Source organism: Aureobasidium subglaciale (assembly GCF_000721755.1).
Source record: "Aureobasidium subglaciale EXF-2481 unplaced genomic scaffold scaffold_0, whole genome shotgun sequence".
In the NCBI taxonomy this organism is placed as follows: Eukaryota; Fungi; Ascomycota; class Dothideomycetes; order Dothideales; family Saccotheciaceae; genus Aureobasidium; species Aureobasidium subglaciale.
In genome coordinates this window covers 847,107-867,219 of record NW_013566995.1, presented here as the reverse complement: position 1 = coordinate 867,219, position 20,113 = coordinate 847,107, and the positions used below count along the sequence as shown (strand labels likewise).

General features: G+C 49.5%; 10 protein-coding genes across 10 annotated transcripts; 4 read left to right on the top strand and 6 right to left on the bottom strand.

Annotated features, from left to right (window-relative positions):
* Positions 1-470: 470 nt before the first annotated feature.
* AUEXF2481DRAFT_34595 (uncharacterized protein) lies at positions 471-782 on the bottom strand. The gene is made up of 2 exons (XM_013493438.1): positions 610-782; positions 471-557 (listed from the first exon to the last, which is right to left on the bottom strand). Exons 1-2 carry the CDS (start codon positions 737-739, stop codon positions 499-501), a joined length of 189 nt encoding a protein of 62 aa, XP_013348892.1. The 5' UTR covers positions 740-782; the 3' UTR covers positions 471-498.
* A 668-nt stretch (positions 783-1,450) lies between these two features.
* On the bottom strand, positions 1,451-2,247 carry AUEXF2481DRAFT_332 (uncharacterized protein; the record flags this gene model as incomplete). Its single annotated transcript, XM_013493375.1, has 2 exons — positions 1,451-2,154; positions 2,223-2,247. 2 exons carry the CDS (start codon positions 2,245-2,247, stop codon positions 1,451-1,453), a joined length of 729 nt encoding a protein of 242 aa, XP_013348829.1.
* Positions 2,248-3,051: 804 nt separating this feature from the next.
* On the bottom strand, positions 3,052-4,752 carry AUEXF2481DRAFT_24726 (uncharacterized protein; the record flags this gene model as incomplete). Its single annotated transcript, XM_013493436.1, has 2 exons — positions 3,052-4,181; positions 4,299-4,752. The coding sequence occupies 2 exons, from the start codon at positions 4,750-4,752 to the stop codon at positions 3,052-3,054; spliced, it is 1,584 nt and encodes a 527-aa protein (XP_013348890.1).
* A 335-nt stretch (positions 4,753-5,087) lies between these two features.
* On the bottom strand, positions 5,088-6,372 carry AUEXF2481DRAFT_45478 (uncharacterized protein; the record flags this gene model as incomplete). Its single annotated transcript, XM_013493434.1, has 3 exons — positions 5,088-5,262; positions 5,319-5,938; positions 6,013-6,372. 3 exons carry the CDS (start codon positions 6,370-6,372, stop codon positions 5,088-5,090), a joined length of 1,155 nt encoding a protein of 384 aa, XP_013348888.1.
* A 635-nt stretch (positions 6,373-7,007) lies between these two features.
* On the top strand, positions 7,008-7,976 carry AUEXF2481DRAFT_34592 (uncharacterized protein). Its single transcript, XM_013493432.1, has one exon. The coding sequence runs from the start codon at positions 7,165-7,167 to the stop codon at positions 7,498-7,500; it is 336 nt and encodes a 111-aa protein (XP_013348886.1). The 5' UTR covers positions 7,008-7,164; the 3' UTR covers positions 7,501-7,976.
* A 1,084-nt stretch (positions 7,977-9,060) lies between these two features.
* On the top strand, positions 9,061-10,683 carry AUEXF2481DRAFT_84472 (uncharacterized protein; the record flags this gene model as incomplete). The annotated part of the gene is made up of 3 exons (XM_013493431.1): positions 9,061-9,333; positions 9,390-10,283; positions 10,333-10,683. 3 exons carry the CDS (start codon positions 9,061-9,063, stop codon positions 10,570-10,572), a joined length of 1,407 nt encoding a protein of 468 aa, XP_013348885.1. The 3' UTR covers positions 10,573-10,683.
* A 204-nt stretch (positions 10,684-10,887) lies between these two features.
* Positions 10,888-12,224, top strand: AUEXF2481DRAFT_133661 (uncharacterized protein). The gene is made up of 3 exons (XM_013493429.1): positions 10,888-11,702; positions 11,819-11,928; positions 12,113-12,224. Exons 1-3 carry the CDS (start codon positions 10,933-10,935, stop codon positions 12,127-12,129), a joined length of 897 nt encoding a protein of 298 aa, XP_013348883.1. The 5' UTR covers positions 10,888-10,932; the 3' UTR covers positions 12,130-12,224.
* A 503-nt stretch (positions 12,225-12,727) lies between these two features.
* On the top strand, positions 12,728-13,482 carry AUEXF2481DRAFT_133628 (uncharacterized protein). Its single transcript, XM_013493428.1, has 2 exons — positions 12,728-13,171; positions 13,226-13,482. The coding sequence occupies exons 1-2, from the start codon at positions 12,866-12,868 to the stop codon at positions 13,328-13,330; spliced, it is 411 nt and encodes a 136-aa protein (XP_013348882.1). The 5' UTR covers positions 12,728-12,865; the 3' UTR covers positions 13,331-13,482.
* Positions 13,483-14,198: 716 nt separating this feature from the next.
* On the bottom strand, positions 14,199-15,367 carry AUEXF2481DRAFT_329 (uncharacterized protein; the record flags this gene model as incomplete). Its single annotated transcript, XM_013493371.1, has 5 exons — positions 14,199-14,587; positions 14,645-14,813; positions 14,867-15,011; positions 15,061-15,235; positions 15,286-15,367. 5 exons carry the CDS (start codon positions 15,365-15,367, stop codon positions 14,199-14,201), a joined length of 960 nt encoding a protein of 319 aa, XP_013348825.1.
* Positions 15,368-16,976: 1,609 nt separating this feature from the next.
* Positions 16,977-19,926, bottom strand: AUEXF2481DRAFT_60972 (glycosyltransferase family 2 protein; the record flags this gene model as incomplete). Its single annotated transcript, XM_013493426.1, has 2 exons — positions 16,977-18,217; positions 18,267-19,926. 2 exons carry the CDS (start codon positions 19,924-19,926, stop codon positions 16,977-16,979), a joined length of 2,901 nt encoding a protein of 966 aa, XP_013348880.1.
* Between the last annotated feature and the right edge of the window lie 187 nt (positions 19,927-20,113).

Sequence of the window (20,113 nt, the reverse complement as noted above, 5' to 3'; positions counted from 1 at the left end):
CATTATCAGCAACAGATTGCCTCTTATGGTAGCCTCGGTGTCAGCAATGCATCAACCTCCAGCAGTGGCCTACCACGTTCGGTAAGCGGGAAGCTTGATCTCGCAGGTGCGGCGGCGAGAGAAAGTATGGGAGCAACTGCGAGGTGGAGGTGACCAGAGTAGCTGTGAAGCTACCAGACCATGTTGATAGATTCATGGGTGAAGCGAATACAGAACGGTGGTCCATGAACATTGGCATGTGACCTATGAAAACGAGATGAATGGATTTGTATCTACTGCGGTATTAACAACTTAATTACGATGTTCGCTATCAGGCGAATTGAGAAGAAGCAAACACATTTCTCATGCACGAATCTGCACTTTCCACTCGAGGGCGGACGAAGCGTTGCTCACAATCAGATGCCACTCATCTGTTGATGAATAAATAATGAATATAGATTGAGGTATAGAGCGATTTAGAAGCAAGGACATCATAACAAAACCACAAACAGCCACCATCTAAACCTTTGTCTTCTGTTCCCTGTTTCCCAAAAATTTCTTCTTGAGTGCCGCAATACCTGTCAAGAATCGTCAGCACCGCTTCTCACAGTAGTATCCAGTCCAACTCACCAGGCACCAAACTATCATAGTTTTCCTGTCTTCCCATCAATCTATCTGCATCACCCTTTTCACCCTTTTTCAGTGCTGTCATGACTGCTGCACTTTTTTCTCGTGCTGCTTGGGCTTGTGGAGAAGTCATTGTGGAGGTGTTTGAGGCATTTGCGTTTGGGGCGTGGGTGAAGGGGTTGGGGTTCCAGCCTTCGATCTTGTTACCGGGGGATGCCATTGTTGTGCGTGTACAAGTGTTGGGTATTGGTTTGCTGGTTGTTTGAGTTTGGTGGTCCGTCTTGTATCGATTGGGACTTGTATATGAATTGTGGTATGGAAGATGAGCTCGTCATGGTTCTATATATATTTCTTCGAGAATAAGGGTATCGGCCGTAGCTCCCAGGAATCGTGTCATCTGACTATCCGGCAAGGCGCAGCCGAGATCAAGATGTTGGTAAGTCTATCCGTATCCAGATTGGAAGGATTGGAAAGTTGCATCCTTCGCGCCTTCCATGGAGAGGTTCTCGAATCACAAAGCCTCTTTCTGCTTGGGTTGTGGAGATTTAGTTGGTCTGGTTTGGGGAGGGTTTGCGGGTGGAGGCTTGTTTGAAGGAAGCTTGTTTTGCCGAGGGTGCCGAGCGTCATTTGGGGCTGGTGACGTGGGGGATGGGGTGGTATATGCATCAGGCTCAGCCTCTTTTCTCTGCTCAGGCAGGTCCAATTGGCGATGGCGAGGGACTTTTGTAATTGGCTCATCTACACAGTCTACAATTCTAGGACTACTGCTTCTCGTTTGGACTTGACGAGCAATATTCTGTCCTCGACACTGCCACACTCATCGACTGTCATTCGTCCTTCTGATCTAAAGGTGTTTCCTCAAATCAGCACCGCCCGGCATTTTCATGATCCTTCTCTGTTGCTCCGCCGTTGGCTCCTTCCACCAATCTTTGTAGACGACCTTTCTGAAGCCCTTCTCCTCCCACTGTTCCAGCTGCTTCGGACCAATCTGGTACCATGGGATGTCTAGATCTTTCGAGACTTTATCTTTCACGTAGTCGACCACGTCTGTCTCTTCTATACTGTTTCCAGGCCTCGAATCCTCAGTGAAGAAGACATTAAACATCTGCTCTTGGTCGGGACGATCTTGGTCGATTGCTCCATCCATGCCATCGATCATCTCTCTCCTTGTAAGAGCTCTTGGCTTACTCCACTGCACCGCCTTGTTGTAATAAATCTGGAATTCAGCATTGTTGGTAGTTGGTGACCCATTCGGACCCTTATCGATGCATCTGTGTATATTGTGGAACACGTCTCTCGGATCAGATTTTGATCCTTCATCCAACATGCCGCTTTCCGGCTTTGGTACGTAGTAATCGTTGTCAAAGCATTCTTTCAGATCGTGAGGTATGTCATCTTCTTCATATCGTGGCTTTCCTATTCTGCCTGGTGTGGATCGTGGATTGCGTAGTTGGGTCTGATCGTACTCGAATTCGAGGTCTGGTGTAGTAAGTCTAGGTCTCTGAGCCTGAGATGTCGTGTCGTTGGTCTTTGTCCTCTTCGCGCGTTCTGAGGTAGGTTGCTCAGCACCCCGCTTCCTTGACACCTTTCTGGCCTTTTTACAACTCTCCACTTACCAGCATTCGATGATGAAAGACTCATCAACCGTGCTGTTCCACTCGTCGTTTGCTTTCCCAAACACTACCAAAAACTTTCTTTGCCTATTCCTTCCCTTTCTTTAACCACAAGCAGGAGTTCTGGCCTATTGGTCAGAGCCATGACCAAGCTTAAGAAGTGTGCTTGTGTGCCGTTCTTTTCTACCTCCCGGTACGGAGATCGAAAGCGTGACCGGGTCGATGACGAAGAAATTATTCGTGTCGACGCTCGGCCTTCGCTCGTTGTTGTGCGTGTTTTCAGGGTCGTACGGCAGCGTATAGGATCTTGCTGTCTTTGAGAACCGGAGACACGTACGCCTCGGGTTCGATGTAAGTGATCGCACTAATCAAGAAAAAAGGAGAATTGAAGGGGCAAACCCCAGGGAAGTACTTTGACAGCCGAAAGAACCCACCATTTCAGCTGCAGCCTCCTAGTCCCTTCTAGCTGTAAAAAGACACAATACTTTTCATGTTCTATAATCTGCGACTTTCGCGTAAGACCAGTACTTAGCAGACCATGGTTCTTCAGCTCTTGTCGGAGCTCCGCCATTTTTTCACTCCCATAGTATGTCATCGTAGTCACTCAGTGAATTGGTGTCACAAGTTGAGCTGATTTACGGAATTCCAGTATGAGGGAGTGAGAAGGAGAGGAGGACACGTCGGGACGTGCCTGTTATATCGGAAGGTATGACGTCAACAACAACTTTTCTCTGGCCAAGAGATGTGAGGAATATTCGTGGAGTGTTGATCGACATGGCTCGAACGAATTGCTCAGGTACAGTAGATGCTCGATTGATAATATCGAAACTCATCACCAACCAAATACTGGCTGAGCTCTCACCATCAGCCTCACAGGCTTGGCTGCTACACCAAACGAAGTTCTCAGATCTTCGGGCTTTGGATTACTATCACGACCACTGGATCGAAAAGAAAAATCGAACCTCGCGACCAGCACGGCAAGCAAGACCGCCATCTCATCTCGAGCAAAATCCTCTGCAATACAACATCGCGGTCCGCGCCCGAAGGGCATGAACGAGCATTGCATCCTCGCTCCTCCCTTTTTGTCTGATAACCATCGTGAGATGTCCCATGTGAGTGGGCTTGGGCACGCCGTATGAGAGGTGCTCGAAAATCCGATAGAAGGTTCTCCACCTCGCCAGTACACCGGAGATCTTTGAATCGCCCAAGGTGAGATCGCAAGTATTGTACCTTCTGGTATGACCTGATTCGAACCGGGTAGTATCATGTCAGTTCGCGCTTCGCGGTATGTCAGATGTACCAATGGAGAAAATCTCAAGGTCTCGTTGAAGACAGCTGTTAGGATGGGCATTCTTTGTAGTGTATCGGGTCTGAAAGATGGTGTGCCGGCCCGATCGGGTGCCGGGAAGCTTTTGCGGACTTCTGCACGTAACAAAGCTTGCACACCAGGTCTGATTGAAAGGTGATAAATAGCCCAGGCGACCGCAATCGATACAGTTTTGTAGCCTGTTGCTAGGAAGGTTGTACACATCTCCAGTATCTCCTCGTCACTAAGATTCTCCGACCTGATTACCGTATCCAGGATGTTCTTATCTAGTAGCATGCGAGACTCGGGCGTGTTCTTGGATTTTCTCAGTGTAATCTGGCTCTGACAAAAGGCCCTGATAATCTGCATAGATTTTCTTGTCTTTCTTATGTCATCCAACGGAATGAGGCCGAAGAATAGATGCGAGGGGAGGATCGTTTCCCATGCCATCTCCGCTTGCGCGTATAGTCCTGACGAAATTGAAAACGCTTCTCGGAATTCTTGTAGAAGGTCCTCAAGTGGGCCTTGTTCGTTGGTTGACGTCGTGCCGAAGAAGGCTGTGAACACAATCTGGAATGTCGTCTTCTCGAGCCATTTGAGTATCTCGACAGAATCTTCCGAGCCGTATGCTTGCTGTTCGGCGCTACCTTTGTGTGCTGTGATAGCCTCAACAAGTGAGCACGCGTTCTGCTAGAACACTGGGCAAAGTTCGGCGACATGTTGGGAGTAGAAGTCCGGGTCCACGTCTTTTCTGCAACGCATGTGATCCGCACCATCGCTGACCACCAGGCTATTCTTCCCTAAGATTGGAGAAAGTAGACGGCGAATCAGATACGAACGACCAAACTCGTAAGCTTGCGAATCCATGACTTGTTTGATATCCTTTGGGTCCGTGAGAAGCAACCGCTCGGAGTTGAGAACACCGAAGTACCGGATTATTTGACTGGTAGGAGCCTCAGGCATGAATTGAGAAAGGCGATCACCTGTTGGCTCCCGAAATAGTCTTTTCCAGACTGGTCCTTGTATTGCAGTAGGAAGGTTGTGAAGATCACTAGAAAAGAAGAGTCGCAAGAACATTGCATCGATCAAAGCACAGATGCTGGATATGACGGCGAGGACTCCTGCGAGAGAGATGGTCTGGAACCAAGAGTACGGTTGGTGAAATGCGATATTGACTAGGATAGGTGTAAAGGTTGCAGAAAGGATGAAGCTGACGTAATCAAACATGGCGAGTTGATACTAGGTGGGATCGGTCGACGTGGTGTGAACAGACGTCGTGTTGTTTACTTTGAGCCTACACGATTAGCAGGCTACCTAGGCAAGTGTCCACCCATGAGCAACGCGTCATTGCTTTCGGGCGCTCCTTCCTTGGGCCGAGCCGGGAACCAAAACTGGCTAACGAGATCTATCGGGTCATGCATGGGTAGAGACGTGGCCTTGGAATAATTTTGATACTGGATCCGCTTCTAATGTCTCGTCCCAGATGAATCTAGCCTGTCTACTTTGCCCTTCTATGACGCGAGGGAATCGATTTTTTGTGAACGAACAGGAAACTTGGGAGCCTACTTGGCCCAGACAAGAACACCGGGCTTTGTCTCGTGCTCTACAACGTAGTGATGGCTGGTGAAGGTCTTCCAAAGAGCCTTGAGGAACGAGGTGTTGTCGCGGATGTACTTCTTTCCAAGCATAGGCTGGATGGCACCAGTAGCCTCCTCAGCGTGGTAGAATGGAATGCGACTGTTGATTTTGATAAGTTTCTCTCTTGTACAAACAGCGAAACGTTCAAAACTTACGGGAAAAGGTGGTGGACAACGTGGAATTCAATGATACCGTGGAACAGCTCACGGCCGACGAAACCAAAGTCTCTGTCGACAGTGGCCAGAGCGCCCTTCTCGAAAGTCCAGGTTCCTTGCTCAAAGTGTTCGGCGTCACCGTGGTTGTGGTGAAGGTAAGTGATGGCAACCAGCCAGTGGTTAACCCAGAGGTAAGGAAGACCGTATAGCAGGGCCACCTGGGTCAGACCCATGACCTGTGTGGCATAGTAAAGACCGTAACCAACAGCCAGAAGGCCAAGATCAGAAACGAGAATGGCAAGACGCTGAGAGGGAAGGTAAATTGGAGATGTGGGTGAGTAGTGGCTGAGGTTGGAAGTAGTGCGGGGGTCCTTGGAAAGTGCCAAACTCTTGTAGCCAGAAGAGGCATAGCAGAGCATGTAAGTTTGCCATCCGATCAGTTGATGTCCAATAAGGAAGATCAAGCTCACGATGGGAGCATCCTCAGTCATGTGGAAAACGTGCTTGACCTTGTCCTGGACCTTAGCCATGAGATGGTTGCCATCCTTCTGGGCGGGCACAAAAGCAGTATCCTTCTCCATGTGGTTGGTGTATCTGTGATGTCTGGCATGGCTGTATTTCTTTTGGTAAGTTAGCATCAACATTCAGAACAACACATTGAATGGTTTTCATAGGCCTGCTCTGCAAAACGTACCCAAGAGAAGTATGGGACACCCAAGAAACTGTGCATGATAAGACCGAAAGTGTCGTTGACGGTGCCGTTATCAAACATGGCTTGGTGGCCGCACTCGTGAGCCAGAATCCAGATGCCGACAAACACGAATCCCTGGAAGACACTGTAAAGTGCCCAGAGGGCGCATCTCAAAGCGAAGGTGGGTGCGTATTGGATTTGTGTGCCCATGTAGAACACAGTGCAGACAAGAGCAATGTCTCGTACAATGTAGCTCATTGAAGTCGATGTCGACTTCTGGAAGCAGTGCTTGGGAATTGCAGCTCTCAACGAGTCAATTGACGTGCTGACAGCCTTGGTGTCGGAGACCCCTTGAACACCCATGATTGTTGACTGGAAGATAGTTCAAATGAATGACTAGTCAAGCAATATCGTTAAGTGTGTTGATGCAAGAAAGTTCGAACAGAAAAGAACTTCGACATGGACCCTTTTTCTTCCACGACAGATCTCCTTTATCCAGTCTTGTTGAACGCCCAGACTTCCAGAGCTGGTGAGCATTGATATAAAACCTCGGCGACCGTGCCGATTGGCTGAAATTCAGTGAGGAGTCAGGGTCCAAGCTAAGGCAGGGTCCACCGACGGTATCGCTTCGACTCAGCCCTCTCATAGAAATTCCATCCCGTGTTTCTGCGACGTGCACAAACATTAATTGTTTGCGCATTTGTGTTCTTCTGCCTCCCGTGATCGGTCCATGATGTTCGACATGCAAACTCCAATTGCGTACACTCTTGTCAATCCGTGCAGTCTTATCAATCCGTCCAGTCTTATCAATCCGTCCGTGATCTCTGATTTGATCTTTCATTTTTTCCAACTGATTCCATCGGCTCCAGTAGGACATCAATAGAGACAACGTGTCCACAATATGTAAACACAACCAGAAATGGTCAAGGATGATCGCCATGCCTCCTGCCGTCTAACGCCAAGATCTCCATCTCCCCGGTATTCGCCGTACGTGTCAAGCGCTCGCAAACTCACACAAAAAGCGGCAGGTCGACACTCGACGATGCCTCTCGTGGCGATTCTCAAATGTGATGAGCCATAAGATGTAGCGGTGTGTGCATAACTCAACGCATCATGCGTACCCAAGCTTGGCAGTATCTGTGCAACCAGAATCGTATGGCTAAACGGAGTTTCTTGGTGTGCATCTCTTTTATTTTGACACTGCAAAGCAGCATGGTCGGTAGTGCCGATGAAAGTTTTAGGGCGTCGATGCATCACCTTCAAATGTCCTGTCGTGGTGTTTCGGTAGCGACATTCGCAATGCCAGATTTCTGCGAGTGCTCGCACCGAGGCTGTCAAACCGTTGCCCTTCCTGGTGATAAGTGCGATAAGCCCACCCAGGGAAACTATGCATCTGGATGGCTTGAATCTGGCACCCAGCCGTTCGGATATCCGATCATCATTCAAGTCGAGCTTTGCCAATTCCCGCTGTACCACCGGAGAAAGCAGTAAACCCATGGAATTCATGTGAAGATGTTCCAGCGAAGACGATTATCCCGGTCTGCAGTGGGATAAACGAGAATCTGCAAAGAAGGATAGATCTAGACACCATCGATAGATCAAACAAACTCCTCTGGAACATGCGCCTTTTTAAAAGATCCTGGCTCATATGCTTGAGTACACCTGGGTATATAGGGACTTTGGGCCGGCCAAGTATGTGACAACCTGCAGCGTGGCACGGTCGGTCATAGCGACGTTGCTCTAGGTAGCCTGATGGCTGCGAAAGAATCGAATCGCGCTTACCTCACGAATCGAACAACAAGTGTTATCTGGTTGAGTCGTTGTCTGGTCAGATTCACGTTGTTACTGGACTGTCAGACTGGGAATCAGAACATCAAGCAAACTACCACCCTTGAGTAACTTGCTTTACTGGCTAATCGGTGCGATGGCGGAGACAAGATATGATTCGAGATCCGAAGACCAGTGACCCAAGACTTCGTAGCATCGTAAAGCGTTGCTGGACAATGAGCGACATGGTCTGAATCTCAATATACGCTACGCCTACAGTGTTCGAGGGTAACAAAACAGGGCGCCACACGTGTATATTCGGTGAAGACCTGCGGATGTCGTCCTTGCTGAACGAGTTGTATTGGAAGCATGCGTACAACCTCATCAAGACTAGGCCGGGCTCGTAGAATGCATCTGGGTGTATGAGAACTGCAGCACGTTGTTCAAGCCTCATGCCCACAAAACCGGGCATGCGAAGGTTTATATGTGTGACCTCATTTGACATGGACGCGCTCATGAAATCGAGGCGTTATTTGAAACATGACTACATGCCCAAGTACATGACCTCCTCACCCCTCATGTGCTCGCGTCCGAGGAGCTCGTCTAACGGACATAAGATGACAACGCCATGCAGTTTTAGATCAGGAAACAAAAGGAAAATATCATGAGAGTAAAACTCAAAAACGAGCCAGTAATTTCCGGACGATGTCACCGCCAAGCATGTATACCAAGATCGAAGCGTCGCAAACCTGCCCAGAGAGTGCTTGTCTCTTCTAAGCTGTATGGACGAGCAAATGTTGGCGTGCAGGCATTTGACTTGCGTCTTCCTTGTCTCACCTCTTGCTCCAATAGATTTGCTGTAGCTGCAGCACACAGGGAGACTACCTGCTGTGCGCTTTAAGGAGGTTGGGATGTCCGGAGTCCAGATTGACACAGCCACAAACAAGCCTTGGCCGATCGTGCTGCCGTGCATGTACCAGCGAATCGACCCCTAGGGGGAGGCTGATAATTTAGAGTACTTGTATGCTGTTAGAAACAAGGAAAGCGCGCTGGAGACGTGAGAGGCGCTTTCAGTGAGTTTAACTGTCCTGCCGCAGCTACTCCACTCCATAAACCTGAATGCCCGACAACAACTCTTTCCCTACTTCACGTCTCTCTGCCATTGCCACGTCGAATTGTGGTTAACTTTCTTCACAAGTAAATTCTCACTGCAGCACCTTCACTCTCCTGCTGCCCACGAACATCTACGGAAGCCGTCACAGACAACACACACCATAAAGCGCCATGACAACAAGACCCAAACCCCGTCGCGGAAGCCGACAATCGACAAGCCCATCCAATCATGAACCGAAGCCAGCTCTAGGACGCGAAGATGGCAGATTGCCAGAATACAACACCAATGGTCACGCCGTGACCAAGGGCATCAAGCCCAACGGCGAGAGTGGTAGGCGTGGTATCCACCCTCTTCACTTCCTCAAAATTTGTTGGCGCAGTTCGTGCACTGCTTCGAAGTGGGTCAATGTCTTGTGGCCATTCGTTCCTGCTGCAATTGCTTTGGTAAGTGCCTCCTTACTGTCAAGCGGATTCATTTCTTAACGACATTGTTCTGCTAGCATTTTGCCAGACCGCAGGAACATCTTTGGATCTTCATCCTGTCTTATATCGCTATGGTTCCAGCAGCAAACCTCATCGGCTTTGCTGGTCAAGAGCTGGCTAGAAAGCTCCCAACTGTATTGGGTGTCGTCCTCGAAACAACGCTTGGCTCATTGGTCGAGATGATTCTCTTCATAGTGCTTCTGAAGAACAATGGCAGGCAAGGTATTCCTATCGTACAAGCAGCTATTCTTGGTAGTATTCTAGCAAACTTACTGCTCTGTATGGGTCTTTGCTTCTTCTTCGGAGGCCTGCGACGACATGAGCAGTCCTTCCACGATGTTGTCAGCGACACCGGAAGCAATCTTATGCTGGTTGCTGGCTTCGCTCTCATCATCCCAGTCACTTACTCAAACGCGCTCGCTAATCGAACGAATTTAACAGAAGAACAACTGGAGTTGGACGTTGTCCGCATCTCCCGGGCCACTGCAATCGTTCTTCTTTTGGCTTTCGCAGTGTACACTTTCTTCCAAATGAAGTCGCACCACGGAATATTCGACGACATCCTTGAGGAAGATGAGGAGCAAGATGCCGATCGTCACCGTGATCTCGCTAAAGCTAAACTTACACTTACCGAGTCCGTCATTGCTCTAGCTCTTGCTATCACCTTCGTCTCGATGATGGCTGTCTTCCTCGTTCAGAATATTGAATGGATGGTTGAGCATCGAGGTATCTCTGATGCGTTCCTCGGTCTCATATTAATTCCTCTCGTCGAAAAGGCTGCCGAGCATATAACTGCAATCGACGAAGCCTGGGACAACCAAATGAACTTTGCGCTTTCCCACATTCTGGGCGCGTCGATCCAGACCGCTTTACTGAACACTCCTCTTGCAGTCATTGTTGGATGGGGACTGGTATGTCTCTCCGTTCCAAAGAATTGACTGATTACTGACGGTGCCCCAGAAATTACACATGTCTCTCAATTTCGAGATCTTCGAGGCCGTTGTTCTCATCTTGGCTATACTCGTGGTTGGTCAATTTTTGCGGGACGGCAAGTCCAACTACCTTGAAGGAGTCTTGTGCTTCTTTGTGTATGTGCTGATTGCGGTTGCGGCCTTCTATTACCCCGGCCCGCCTCCCGGCGAGGAGAGCGGTGGCAGTAGCTCATCCGAGGCAGGAGCTGCCGCCAGGGTCAGACGCTAAAGAGGAGGCCTCAATGTTGTTTGTTGTTTGGCGTTCCCATGACAGTTGACCTTTCTCACTTAGCCCTGATACATAATAAATTGGCCTTGCCCTAGATTACAGTACTACTCTACCACCCATTGCACGGAATGTGTCTAGGGTCTTGTCCGGCTGTCCTGGAGTATTGTTTCTGCCCTCATTCTCGGCTTGAGCTGACCACATTCCTCGGGTTTCCGTGAGGACCGGCACCTCAGCGACTAGCGATCAACAAGTATCGGGCCGAAGTTTACAGCCTACATCTTCATATGGTCCAAATAGTATCTTTCAGCATCATTGAGTATACTTCGATTTTCTTTGCCTATTTTTGTAATTTTCATCACGATGTGTGCTCACTACACCCTTGAGTTTTTCTCGGTGACAGCTCTCGCCTGTCTCGTCACTCTTTTACCATGCTTAGTCGAAGCGCAAAACGCCTGCAACATACACCGTTATGCCAGTCAAAACATTGTGTACCAACAGGCTGTCTCGGTCAATACTTTTGTGCAATCGAATACCACTTTCTTTCCCCTAGCCGAAACCGAGGCAGCAATTACTGTTACAGAGGCGCCAATATCGATCGATCTCATAACCACGCTCTCTTGGACAAAGACACTTCTTTCCACAGCTTCCACGTCTACTCTCTCTAGCGACACAGCCCCAACGGCAACAGATTCCTCTTTCATTCTCTTCATAAGATCAGACACTAGGTTACACCAGAAGCGACAGAGTGGGTTCTACGTCAACGCGAACGGAAGTGTCACGAACGACTGTACAAATGCTCCCATATATTCGATCCGGAATGGTGTATTGACAGCGACAATCAACAATGTCGTCTACTACTATTCAACCAGTCCAGGAGTACCATATTCGCAATTCGTCCCTACACTAACACCAGGAACTATCTTGACTTCATTCTCGGCCACGAGCAATGGTCAGCTTTCGTGGTTCAATTCACAATTCTACAACGGACAAGCACAATTCTGCTCCCTAAGTAACGGCACCGTGTACGCGGTCTATCAACAAGATGCAGCGCCTTCTGGATGCATGTTCATTCAACTTTCTTTGTTTTCGGTGTCTTCATGCGCTGCGTTGGCTATAAGTTCTGGTCCAAGGTACGCCTCGACAGTCTGCTATCCATCGCATACAGACGGTCTGACACCAATACAGTGGTCCTAGTGGTCCTAGTGGTCCTAGTGGTCCTAGTGGTCCTAGTGGTCCTAGTGGTNAGTGGTCCTAGTGGTCCTAGTGGTCCTAGTGGTCCTAGTGGTCCTAGTGGTCCTAGTGGTAATATTGGTCCGAGCGGTCCAAGTGGTCTTGCTGGTTCTAGCGGTCCCTCGGGTGAGTGCAAATTTCACAGTAAAACAGATCATTCCGATCCCAGTCGCAGAATAAAGTTCTACAGTCTTGTTTAATGGCTCGCCTCTGGTGACGACTTATTCGCACCCGAAATTTAGCAGTGGCTTTCTTACTAGAATTCCAACGGTGATGGTTATCCAGGCTGACTTTTTATTACCAATAATAGGGCCTAGCGTAAGCTGAATATCCACGCGACCAGATCTGTCGTCTGACCTTAAGTAGGGACCTTCCGGCGCTTCTGGCCAACCAGGTAGTACTGTAAGTTTCTATCCACGCACTTTTCCATTTCTGTTCGTGCTGACTCATTCTGCTCTTTAAGGGAATCCAGGGACCTACTGGTGAGTTGCTCCACTCCTGGAGTTATGACATTTGCTGATACTCGATTTTGCGTCAAAGGACCTCAAGTGAGTTTGAATGATGAACCTCACCATCCAGATATCTTCTAACACTACTGTCAGGGTATACAGGGCATCCAGGGAAGCCAGGGTGTTAGCGGCCAAACCGGTGCTACAGTACGTCTCAGACATTCCGGCGAGACTGAATCATGCTGATCATACTCTCTCTCTCGTTCTAGGGACCTACAGGTTAGTTTGGTCCCATACTTTCTGTCTTATTGTTTGCTGACATTTGTCGCCGTCTCATAGGACCGCAGGAAAGTCAAAGCCGTACCTTCATCGATATGTCATATTCCTAACATCTAGCAGGGGTTGCCAGGCAGTACTGGACCAACAGGTGTTCAAGTAAGTGTCCGCTTTCAGTCGCGAAGACTCAAAGCACATCTCCTCATGATTGTCCCCCGATGTGTTTCCAAGCCGGCGGCTCTATCACACTTGAATTTCTCGAACTTGACTAACCCTGGTACTCACTTCTAGGGACCCTCAGGGTACGATGACATCCAAATACAGCCTTCCTCTGCTATATGACTAATTTCTTTAACAGACCAGCTGGGCCTGTTGCTACTGGTATACTCTACGCTTACCTAAGCTGCTATGTCCAAACTGGCTCTAGCACTGTGACCACCGGCAGAGCACTATCTTCATACCAAGGATCTTTTACTGGCCAGGTCAACAGCCGCTGCAGTGCAACATGCCTTACCCTCAACTTCGTCTACTTTGGGACAGTCAATCAGGGTACAGCGAGTGCCGATTGCTGGTGTGGGAATGCCATCAACTATGTCACCATCAACAGTGGATTATTGAGTGGAACTACAGGAGAAGCTGGAGAGGTATGTTGGTCGTCAACGAGCTGGTGAGACGGATCACTGACGCAATGTGATTAGAACAATTGCTACTTGTGTAACGGGGCCAGTCTACCAGGGAGTGTACCAGGAGCTTGCGGTAATTCTTCGACGAGTACGATCGCCATATACGCTCGCTCGTTCTGAGTCGCGAAGCGAACATCTCACAGCAGTTTGGGGGGTGATGGAGGCATCAGGCGGCAGCGCTAAAATCATGGCTTGTGTGGCCTTCTTTTCGCATGTTGACTATTTTCTTAGCTCTCGATTTCAGTGAACGGTATTGTAATGCGTGTTTGGAACAAGTCGAGAACTGTGACTCCCGTGTGTTTTGATGCGTGCCTTGATGGGTGATGAAGAAGTCACGTTCACATCAACCTTATAAACAAAATGGAATATAACGTCACCACGTTACCCACGATCTTTCAGGTTTCTCAAAGCATGACGGTATTATCAGATAGATACAGTCAGAGGTCTGCAAGTTATCTCAGACACGTAGATTCGGCGTTGGTGGTCTGGAAGACGAGATGATACTGTAGTCAGGGTCACCCTATCAGCCTCGTCTCATGGTTATATTCCGGAGCGAATGTCTTCTGGGTCATTGCAACCAGTCAGAGAACGCTGACTGGCACCGAACATCGAATTTTCCAGTTCAGAAAACATCGAGAGATACAATAGCATCTGTCCTGATTAAGCATGCTGTGAATGTGTAAACGATGGTGTCATGACCCCCAACGTACCTCCCAACAGCAGACCAGAAAGACCGACTTGTAACAAGGCCATGGCTATGCTCATCAAAACATTATTAGATATATTGGAAGGAGGTCACAGTATGGTTGCAAAAGGTTCGAATTGAAGATTCATGATCGAGCTAAGTAGATGCACCTGCTTGGTACACCCACAGACCTAATATACATAACATTACGATACAGTACTCATTAAACGTGTTCCATCCTCAACGGTCAATCGTCAACGTCACATCCAAGTGACATTACCGAAAGCTTTTGACGATGCGGGCCTATGCAGAGTATCTCTCCTTCTCCTCCTTGGCCTTCTTTCTGTCAGTAGCGCCCTTGATCAAGGTGCTGAGGTCGCCGACAGGAAGCTGGAAGGGGAAGTCCAGAGATGCGAGCATAATGGCGAAGAAGATCCACCAACCACACATGTCTGTGACAAAGGTGAGGGCTCCAGCAGCGGTCAGGCATCTCGTAGCAGTTGCAGCATGAGCGGCTCTAGCAGCTGAGGTGGCAGGATTACCGTAGGCGATGGCGAGGTTCCAGTAAGCGCCAGTCAGGCAACCGAAGGCGAGAACGAGAGTGAAGAAGATCATGGCGAAGACGACGTTGGTTCGTAGGGAACAGATGAAGTACAACAGACACAGCATGCCCATGAAGACAAGGAAGAAGCCTAGAATTGCATCATCAGTAAGACGTCAAGAGCAAATAGCCAACTACCGATACGAACCGAAACTGGCGTTGAATTCAACAGTCGCCAGTCCTTCTCCGGGAGCATTAGCGTCGGTTGAGAAAGCACCGTATGCGTTGTAGAATGGTTGAAGAGTAGCAGCAAATGTCAACCAGAAGGCACCAAACGAGCCGAAGACGACGAAGGGAAATGTGTTGCCGATTAACCACTATGGAGTTGTTAGGATGCAGGTCGATAGTTTCAGAGATCAGCGTCACTTACCTCTCCAATAGAACCGAGTATCATCAACAGGCCACCGAAGAAGAAGTAAGCACCGATATCGGAAGCACCAGTGTTGGAAGCACCTCGCCAGCCCATCAACATACAACTCAGGGGCGTCAAACTGAGAAGAAAGCCGACCAAAGCGCTGTAGAGAATGTTAGTGGCGACTTTGTGAGACCTATAGGGATACGTACAGTGGTGTGGGGTTACCGAATGTCTTTCTCAATTCACCAGCGACCTTGTTCTGAGGAGATAGATAGAGCTTTTCGAACAGTTCAGGGGAGATAGAGATGCTGCCAGCTGTACGAATTCTCTGCAGTGCCGTCTCGCTGTCGACATCGTTTCCGATGCTGTTGTTATTATGATAATCTAGTAAATTGTCAGCTTGAAGTCAGATGCACTCTCAGATACCGCTTTACCGTGACTGAAATCCTTTTCCATTGGCGGACTGGCCATGTGATCAAGGTTGTTGGTCGTGTTGTAGTTAGCCTCGTTGGACATCGTGACGGTGTTCGTAATAATGCTTGGGAAGGATAGAGGATGCGGATCTAGAATAGGAGGGAGATGGTCGCTGCCACAACAGAGGAAACCTGCATATATACCTTCTGCAATGCGGCATCCAACGCGCGGCTGCACCACATCCGAAGACCCCGTCTCGGATAACACAACAACCACTAAAGTGAAGACGATCAGAGCAGAAGAGGAGCCATACCCCGCCGTACTGGTCGCGAACGGCCCATGATCTCCTGACTATGTGTACAGGACTTGATGTGATCGACCAGCCGCACGCCACTGAAAGCTACCCCGGATGCCTCCTTCCGGTTGAGCGGTTGGCTTGCTTGTTGTAAAGCGTACGCCTGGTAACAAAAGCCACGTTCGACTTGAAGAGCTCGTACAGACAACCATGCGAGATGGCTGACACAGTGTCCATTGTATGCAATTGACATGCTCAGTGCGGTAACCACCATGTCAGAAGCGTGCATGTAGTACAGACGTGCCAGATACAACTCTACGGGTTCGAGAGCAGTCCGGGCATGCGGATACCTGAGTACCAGAGGACTCTAATAAGGTTAGCTGATAGCGCGTGTACCTAATTTCCCCGCAATTGAGGACGTGGAGGGTCAATCCGGGGTTGAGGCCTTGGGAGTCTGGAGTCGCGTGGCAGAATGGAACTGTCGTTACCATAGCAGTGGTTTCTGATCGTGAGAAACTAACAGCCTCTGACTTGCCTCCTCATTCGATATCGCGCGAGTCTCGGATCTGAGATCTTGTCCTACCTTGTCACTCGCTCAGTTTGCACATGAGCTGCAAGTGATATGCCTCTCTCGGCGTTACTGGGTCTATGAACCAGTCCATAGCTGTTCTGTATCGAGATCATCAATACATGGGGTACGAAGCAAGAGGCTTTCGGCCATAGGCAAGGCACCGCAACGCGATTGGATGTGTTTTGTTAGACAACCCCGCGCGGAAACGAGGGGAAAACGACCGCGCCCAAGCCTCCAAGGCCACCGGACAGACGGCAAGCGATGATCTTGCTAGGCGTCCTGGCAAGAGGAGATTTTCTCCTGTTCATGGATCTCCGGCGGTCACGAGTTGTGCGTTGTTAGGCATATCATTTGGAAAAGAGAGAAGGGCGTGAAGTCAGAAGCAGAAAGCTGCGAAGCACGGGAGTTCACGCTGGGCTGGGTATGTGACATCACAATCAAGTGGCTGGACAAAATGGCTTTGCAGACCCGCGTGCGATCTGTGTAAAAATCATCGCATCAGGACGGGGGACAGCATCGCACTGCAGTATCTGGATCGGCCTAATCTTTTTGTCGATCGATCGCAGACATCTTGTGTTGTGTACTCCGACTTGGCCAATGTGGAAGGCACGGTACAAGCGTATATAGGTACAACGACGACGGGCCAAGACAGTGACACGCAGTACAATGAGACGACCCAAAGCTCGCGGATAACAAGGAAAAGAACTCAAGTGCGGTCGTTATAATACATGCGTCACGGCGTGAGACCACCAGTTTCTCTAACACAAAGAAAGGAAATTCAGACTAACGCCCATATATCATCCGTCTGTCCCCATATCTTGGGACAAAGATGCAAGTCGTACAATTCATTTGTGGAAAAGTCTCTTGACCCCCACAGTAGCATTTCCAGCCTTTTCACCAATCCAGGTACCGGTGCCATTGAGGAAGCTGAAGGACGGAATCTTACTGCGCCAACCGTATCGTCTTCTTGAGGTAGTCTTACTACCCGTGGAGCTGCGATCGCTAAACTTCAGCTTGCCTTCTAGGATGGAGTGGACAGCATTGATGAAGAGGAAAGTCGAAGAGCCAATGGCACGAAACAGAGCCAAGACAGCAACGGCCCACAAGATAAACTTGAGATAGACGTTGTTGGCAATACCGGTCTCACCATACGCTCCACTGACAGCCATGGCAAGAATAGCATTGGTGGACATCCAAATCGTCACCATGTACGTTCTGACACCACGGTAGTAATCTTCTTGCTGTTGTGCTGCGCTAGGAGGTGGTTCTATGACTTCAACGCGGTCACGTAGATTGCGAAGAGCAGTGTCATAGCCACTGTCGATATCCAGCTGCTCACTTGGCATCTCAAGTTCGACAGTACCACCCTTGGAGGCCTTAGCAGCTCCCAGATCGGTGCTGACAGTGTTGTCACCCTTGGTTCCCCAAGAGATATCATGGGCGTTACAGAACGCGAATATCTGGAGGGTACAGATGTAGCTGGGAAGCATGCCAAAGTACTGCGCAGAACTGGTGAACATGTGCCAAGGATCCATGTAGAGGAAGGACATCAGGAAGTAGAGTCCTATGGTGCTGAGAGTGCTGACGATGAAATTCGTGAAGAGGTTGTTGCCGATCTGCATATTGCCTCCACTGAATTCCTTGACCACAATCCAAATCGAAGCAAAAGTTGTGTAAGCCATGACGATTCCGTAAACGACCATCGACCCGAGGAACATCTTCTTTGATCCTTGGGGTCGGTTGCCCATACTCAAGATGAAGTTCATTGCGATGGTCAGGACGCAAGCATAGCGTAGTACGGTGAATACATATTTGCAGAGATTGACCTTTGCTCCGGTAGGATCAATCTTTGGATCCGAAAGAGAACCGGCGACAAAGTAGAAAGTTAGATAGAAGTTGCCGAGAGAGAACCAGGTAAATGTGAGTTGAATGAACTGATAGATGAATTCGACGTGGAGTAGAGCTTTGCGGATGGGGGAATGCGATGTGGTCCAGATTTGCTTGAAATGAAGAAGAGAATAGACTGCAGCAAAGAAGGCACCATTCAGCCATCTTCGGCGCTGGGAGATGAACTCGGGGACAGCGTCTACAATCGTTAGTCAAGTCTCAGCAATGACGTTCGAGCGACTGCTTACCTGGTACATCGGTCTCGCCAGTGGCTTGCCTCACGTATTTTAACACCCACGATTCGTTGCGCTTGGCGACCAGTTCCCAACAGAGAATACGATCCTCAGCAAGGTACATGTTGGCGGTGAAAACATCCGCATCTTGACCGTGTAGGGTCTCGCCCTTGAAGTATTGACTGAGAGGCCCATGCCCAGTCTCATCGTTTTGAAGGGCATGGAAGCGGTAAGCACTCAACGCACCCGGCAAGACAGTGATGTAGCCGAAGACAGACTCGAGAGGTTTGTCCAGGATGTTTGACATCTTGTACTCGAAGTTTTGAGACGCCACAAGCGGATTGAAGAGGCCAAGCCAATTCTTTCCTTTGCCAGCTTTGATCTCGCCAGCAGCACCAGCGACATTAGAATCGTTGTCGAAGGCTTTCCAAAGGTGATATAGCGATGTGTCTCCAGGTCGTGTACCAACATCTAGCAAAATGCAGACATTTGGTTTCAAAGCTTGTCCAAATGCATTGAAGAACCAACGATGGCTGTTGAGTTTCTTTGCATTCTTCTCCTTCATGCAGAAAATCATCTGGCAAGGTACAATGCCCTTCTCAGCTCCTTTGAACTTGAGGTCCGGGTCAAGAGACACCTGCGTGGTATACTCGTAGACGTGTCCAGTGACTTCGCGCTGATTAACCGAGTTCTTTGCAATGCCGTCCTGATACACTCCCATGGCAGCAAGAGCGTCCAGAGTTCGAGGATGGACCTTTTTGCGGCCGTCAGCGATGATGCAGATGACTACCTTCTTCCATCCATCCTTGCCCCATGTTCTAGACTTCTGTCGGCTGCAGAAATGGGCCACATTGCGCATAACGCCGTGCATGGTACGAGTGAAGTCGAGTTCGTTTTCGTTGTACATGGTGACACAGATGAGAAGCTCGGTCTCACGCGTGGTGTTCCCGATTTGCTGACGGAGCTTGTAGCCACGCTCGACGAACTCGTTGGGATCGCATGTGACGGCCGTGTAACGCATATGCGTGAACTCGATATCGTCGCGACGCGGCAAGAATGAATACAAAATGGTGGGAATTTTGCATTCGAGAATCAGTTCGCCATTGATAAGTTTGACCTCTTTCCTGGACATGACAGCAGGCCGAGCACCACGACGTTCTTGCTTTCCGTCAGGTGCTGGTGCATAGTCGCCCTTCTCATCGTAATCATCCTCATTGTATGTCGAGTCGGAAAGAATCGAGTCGGTCTTGAGTAGATCTGGTCGCTCGTCGTCGGTGAAGGGGTCGTCGTCGCCATCTATCGGTATGGCTGTCATATCAGAGAGGTCTTTGTCGCCGTCCGAAGAGTTAGGACGCACACCGGCAAACAACGGGGCCGGCGGGAGCGGTCTTTTCGAGCTGCCACCATATTTGCTAGATGGGGAGCCAGGTCTTGGGCTCCCGTTGATGTCGGCAGGTTCGTAGGGAGCGTTGTAGGAGGGTGGTACGGTATAGTCGAGCGAGATGCGGGTTGGAGACCACGAGCGCGAGGGAGAGTGGTCGGCGCGTGACGATGGTCGGTCGAAGTAGAAGGGCGGCGCGTCTGAGGGAGGCGGAAGGTTGGGAGCTCCGTCGACGATCGAGACGGCTCGTGAAGGCGGACGGGAGGGATGGTATGGGATGAAGGTGGCGGGCATGGGAGGGATGTCCTCGGCAGCTTCTCTAGAGGGCTTTGTTAAGTTGTGGTTCTTCAAGTCTTTCTTCTTTGTCGACAGCGACGTTTGTGCCTCTTCGAGCAGGTCTTCAATAGCATCGCGCTCTTTCGGTTGCTTTCTAGGCACGCTGAATCTCGAGCGACTGGTTTGCTCTGCTTTGGAATCGACT

What these genes read in the sequence shown, in the direction of transcription:
- AUEXF2481DRAFT_34595 (XM_013493438.1), bottom strand. Translation starts at nt 739, where the DNA reads ATGACTTCTCCACAAGCCCAAGCAGCACGAGAAAAAAGTGCAGCAGTC. An exon ending in CTATGATAGTTTGGTGCCTG is followed by an intron (nt 558 to 609) that starts GTGAGTTGGACT and finishes GATTCTTGACAG; the next exon opens with GTATTGCGGCACTCAAGAAG.
- AUEXF2481DRAFT_34592 (XM_013493432.1), top strand. Translation starts at nt 7,165, where the DNA reads ATGGCTAAACGGAGTTTCTTGGTGTGCATCTCTTTTATTTTGACACTG.
- AUEXF2481DRAFT_133661 (XM_013493429.1), top strand. Translation starts at nt 10,933, where the DNA reads ATGTGTGCTCACTACACCCTTGAGTTTTTCTCGGTGACAGCTCTCGCC.
- AUEXF2481DRAFT_133628 (XM_013493428.1), top strand. Translation starts at nt 12,866, where the DNA reads ATGACTAATTTCTTTAACAGACCAGCTGGGCCTGTTGCTACTGGTATA. An exon ending in CTACAGGAGAAGCTGGAGAG is followed by an intron (nt 13,172 to 13,225) that starts GTATGTTGGTCG and finishes CAATGTGATTAG; the next exon opens with AACAATTGCTACTTGTGTAA.